This window comes from Stegastes partitus, unplaced genomic scaffold (assembly GCF_000690725.1).
Source record: "Stegastes partitus isolate 25-593 unplaced genomic scaffold, Stegastes_partitus-1.0.2 Scaffold1705, whole genome shotgun sequence".
In the NCBI taxonomy this organism is placed as follows: domain Eukaryota; kingdom Metazoa; phylum Chordata; class Actinopteri; family Pomacentridae; genus Stegastes; species Stegastes partitus.
The window spans coordinates 42,764-47,376 of NW_007579436.1; the positions used below are offsets into that span (position 1 = coordinate 42,764).

Genomic DNA, 4,613 nt, shown 5'->3' on the forward strand with positions numbered 1-4,613 from the left:
TAGTTAGCTATAGTTAGCTGCTACAGTTAGCTTTAGTTAGCTGTCGCTCCCCAACCCAGCGGTCGTGGGTTCGACTCCCGCTCACGACCCTTTGCTGCAGCTCTGTCCCATCCTTCTGCCCCTTCCTGTTTCTCTCTGCTGCTCTGAATAAAACATATTTTTTAAAAAGAAGCAGTGGCAGGACACTTTTAAAGGGAAATTCTGCAGTTTTCTGTTGTTTATCTCGAGTTCTACCAGCTACAACAATAACAAGATGAACACATTAATGCATCAACATTCCAATAATATCAAATATGTAAACCTGAAATATGTAGAAAAACATATTATTGGGGATGTTTCTATTAAGTGACAGTGAGTCAGCTGGTTGCACTACTGATCAGTGATCAATAGCGGTTTCTCGTTCTCACAGTCAGAATGAAAGGCAGACAGAAATAGACTTTATGAACCTGAAAATTTCCTCTTTAATGATCCACAAGGAAATAAAACAAAGAAATAAATCATAAATTAATCAATAAAAATAAAGATCAGCGGTGTGAAGCTGAGTCGGAGGCTGAAGAGCACCGATCAATAATCGGATCTCTTTCTGTTCGTGTCCACTTACTGAGAAACTCCCGGAGCTTTGAGCCGCCTCTCGTGGCCTTCATCAGGTCACGTGATGCTGAGCAGCTCCCAGAGGACCACCACGTCCAGCTGAAAGCTCTGGAGAGGATTTCAATCAATGAATAAGTGATCAGGTGGTTATTGACGAACTGATCTCCAGCCTTCGGTTAAACTGATGATCTGTAAAACCATCATGAAGCTGTGCAGACTGAAGTCACAGCGAGTCCACAGTGTTCACCACTAAAGCATCACGGACACCCTCAGGTCTGACATTTCTGAATGAACAGCAGCTAGAACATCATCAGATGTTCACAGCTGCTGATAAAGAAGCAATATTAAAATAAAATGATCAAACTGGGTCATGTTGTTCTGTCCGTCCACCCCTGGGCCCTCATGTAGCTCGTCTACTGAGAAGCTGCTGGCAGCTGGGATCAGTTCCTCTGGCTGAGAACAAACTTGATGTGCAGTTTGATGAAGAAGCCAGAAGCTGCCGGAAAATGTTCTGCGGCGAGATGAGACCGGAACAGAACCTTTTGATGTAAACAAGCAGCGTTCTGTTCAGGTCCTCCAGAAGCACGGTGGTGGCATCATCACACGTTGGGCCTGTCTGACGGCATGAAAACAGAAGAAACCTGTGCTGAAGCTACAACCGACACTACATCATTTGAAGACACTGATTTGGTTCCTCCTGACGTCCACGGAGAACCGAGACTTCAGACAAGCTGCTGACTCGGTTTTAGTCTAACATGAGACTTTGACACACAGTCATGGCTGCTTCCTGATTGGCTCTTACTGTTCATGTGGCGTCTCCTGATCATGAATTTCATGTGGTTCTGACCTGGTTTTCTCTGCAGCACAAATCTCTGCTCGCAGTTTCAGCATTTTGTGCGGACAGCAAAGCGACCTCCCACTTCCTGGCTACACCTGCATGTCCACGGTCATGTGACGTGTTTCCCAGCATGTCGGTCTGCAGAGGTTGGTCAAAACACTCGTCTGGCTGAAATGAAGCTGCATCAGCCTGAATCAAGTCGACGCACCACAGAAGACATTTTATTCCCCACTCAGATGCTGAAGCTAGATCAACAAACAAATGACCAAGTTCACCATTTCCATCGTGTATCCGTCAGGATGAGAGCGCAGCGTGATGCTTCAGCTCAGAGCCATGCAGAACTCTGACCTTCGGTTTGTCACTTTATAGACCAAACAGACTCAGGTCAGCCAACAGCAGGACTAACCAGGAAGTAACAGCCTGAGACCAGCTGTTTGACACTGAAGGAAACTAAAACCAGACAGGCTCTGAACAGTTCACAGGTTCACTGTGATGGATCAGAGACACTGAACCTCAACATACGTGTTTCATGTGTGTGAGGCGGCGTCTGACCGAGACCCGTCTCTCATTCATTCCAACAGCAGTTCTGGACCTTCACAGGTGTCGAGTTGTGGCTGGACGATCCTGACTTACATCAAGTAGCCAAGACCTCAACGTTACGCAAATGAGGGGCAGCGACGCGCACGTCTCTGAAACGCATGCGACGCTCCCAGAATGCATTGCTCTGAATCGTTGACGAGACGGAACAGACGAGCTTCATCTGGATTAAGTTCAGATTCTACGTCTGCAGCAGGTAAACATCTGCATTTCTAGGGCTCGTTGCCACAGCGTCACCTGTCCTACCTGTCCTCACCTGTCCTACCTGTCCTCACCTGTCCTACCTGTCCTCACCACTCAAGTGTGGAACTTTAAAGGTTTTAAAGATATATTCCTCCTACTTTTGCTCTGAAAGTGAAGATTTGTTTCCCCATAGCATTTATTTTGTTCTGTCATCGTCTGTTTGCTCTCAACATTATCTGACACAAATAAAGAGCTCATGAAAACCAACATGTTCTGCACAAACATTAGCTCATCTCGAGCTTTCTTCTTCTTTTTCTTCACGTTTCAAACATTTTTAGAATGTTCAGTTGACCCCGAATCAACCGTAACTCCTTAACAGTGAACACTGTGGACTCCTCAAAGGTGAGCTTCCTGCAGCGCCTCCTTCAGGACAAACTCTCCTGTGCAGTCTCTGACTGATCAGGTGTACTGAGCAATGTGGCCTGCAGGGGGCGCTGCTGTGGCATGCTCTTCTTCACGTGTCTGCAGCACTGCGTACTGATAAAACGGTCACAGAAAACCGATTAGAGTGGTCATCCTGTTTCAAGTCAGCAGCTTTGTTTGGTCAATCAGGTAGAAAATCAAGGTTGGACATCGATCAGTCCACATGCGCGCTAACAGCACAATGCTAACAGCTAGCCTCGGTGGGCTGGCCCTACAGTTTTCCCATAATTCCGTAGCCCGGCGTCAATGTGCAGGTCCGAGCCCAGCTGTCGTACCGATAAAGCTCAGTGGACGCCATCGGAGGCACCGCCTCCCCGCCTGCTGGCGTCAGTAACGCATAGATCCTCGGCCGTGATTGGCGGGTTTAGGCGGGCTGCAGCGGGATGCAGCCGACGCCGACGCCGCCCTCGTGACACACCATGGGGGCCATGAAGGTCCATCGGTTGGTGTCAGGGTTGTACATTTCCACCGAGCTGAGGTTGGACTGTCCGTCGTAGCCGCCCACCGCGTACAGACGCCCCGACGTCGACACCAGCGACACCCGGCTGCGTCGCGTGTTCATGGCCACCAGGAGGCTCCACTGGCCGGAGGCAGAGCTGAACACCTCGGCGCCGCTCAGGAAGCCCGAGCCGTCGTACCCCCCCGCCACGTACATGTGGCTCCCCAGAGCCGCCGCACCGTGACGACAGCGCTTGTTGAGCATCGGCGCCGCCGGGTGCCAGCGGTTTGTGTGGTGGTTGTAGTACTCCACCTGCAGGGGGCGGGGCAACAAACACAGGTAACCAATGAGACAAAAAGAGTTAACAAAGACTGAAAACAATTAATTCATAAACAATCTTGAGCAGAGTATCATATTATAAGATATGACATAGGAACAGGACTGCTGCCAGTGATATCAATCATCACTTTACTAAGTCAGCTGAGTCCACGTCAGGCTCATGTTGAGAACTTCAGTCAGTTTTGAACCTGCTGTGTTAAGAGATGCAGCGACGTTCTTACATTTCTGTTAAACAAATCAATCGTCTCTCCTCCTTCATGGTGTTCTGGTTCCACAGAGCTGCAGGAGGAACATGAACCTCCTGCTGTGGTTCTCAGGTAGAATCTATAGCAGAGCTGTTGGATCCGACTGTATCAGACTTTACATGTTGTTTGTATCTCAAGCTTCCATCAGGTGGAGGAAGATGAATTCAGATTAGTCAGAAAACTGTAAAACTTCCCGTTTAGTTCAGTTCAAACTGATGAATCACAGAAACGCTGCGATCCAGACTGAAGACGTGTTTGTACGTTTAAAGGCTCCGATCTGCTGTCAGACTGACCGTGTTGAAGATCTGCAGACCGTCATGGCCGCCGGAGACGAAGATCCTCCCGTCAAACACCGTCACGCCGGCGGCACTGCGACTCGCGCTCATCTCCGCCACCACTGTCCACCTGCAGCCAGGTCACATGACAGGAAGCAGCTAAACACTTGGAACTGAGGAAGCCCTTCAACATGAGATTCATCTCCTGTGTGGCGGCGCCCCCTGCTGGACGCAGCCTGTTTTCATGTCATGAACCCAAACTAAAGTCTGCAACTAACAAACGCAGCTTTCAGAACGATCAGCAGGTTGTGACATTAGAAGTTTCTAAGAGCTGCTGTTGGTCCGTAATAATTAAAGTTCATCACCGACTGGATGATCGGTTCAGTTCACGTCTCTGGATTTTAATGAGGGTTCATACGTTAATGGACTGACCTGCTGTAGCGCTTCCCTACCTCGGTGCTACTCATCGTGCTTGACCCCCATTCACACACATTCACACACCAACAGAGAGGGAGCAACTTCAGCTTCAGTGGATTGTCCAGGACACTGTGGAGGGCGTCGAACCACCAACCACGCGATTAGAGGACAACCGCTCTACCCCGGAGCCACAGCCGCCCGTAACA

The 4,613-nt window shown here is 49.2% G+C and overlaps 1 protein-coding gene across 1 annotated transcript in view; it reads right to left on the reverse strand.

Moving 5' to 3' along the window:
- Positions 1-432: 432 nt before the first annotated feature.
- Positions 433-4,613, reverse strand: part of klhl18 (kelch-like family member 18) — a 9,205-nt gene continuing 5,024 nt past the window's right edge. The window contains exons 9-10 of the mRNA XM_008301731.1: positions 4,009-4,120; positions 433-3,443 (exon numbers count right to left, since the gene is read on the reverse strand). Of these exons, the coding sequence (XP_008299953.1) occupies positions 3,057-3,443; positions 4,009-4,120 (499 nt within the window). The 3' untranslated portion in view covers positions 433-3,056. The remainder of the gene's footprint in view (positions 3,444-4,008; positions 4,121-4,613) is intronic.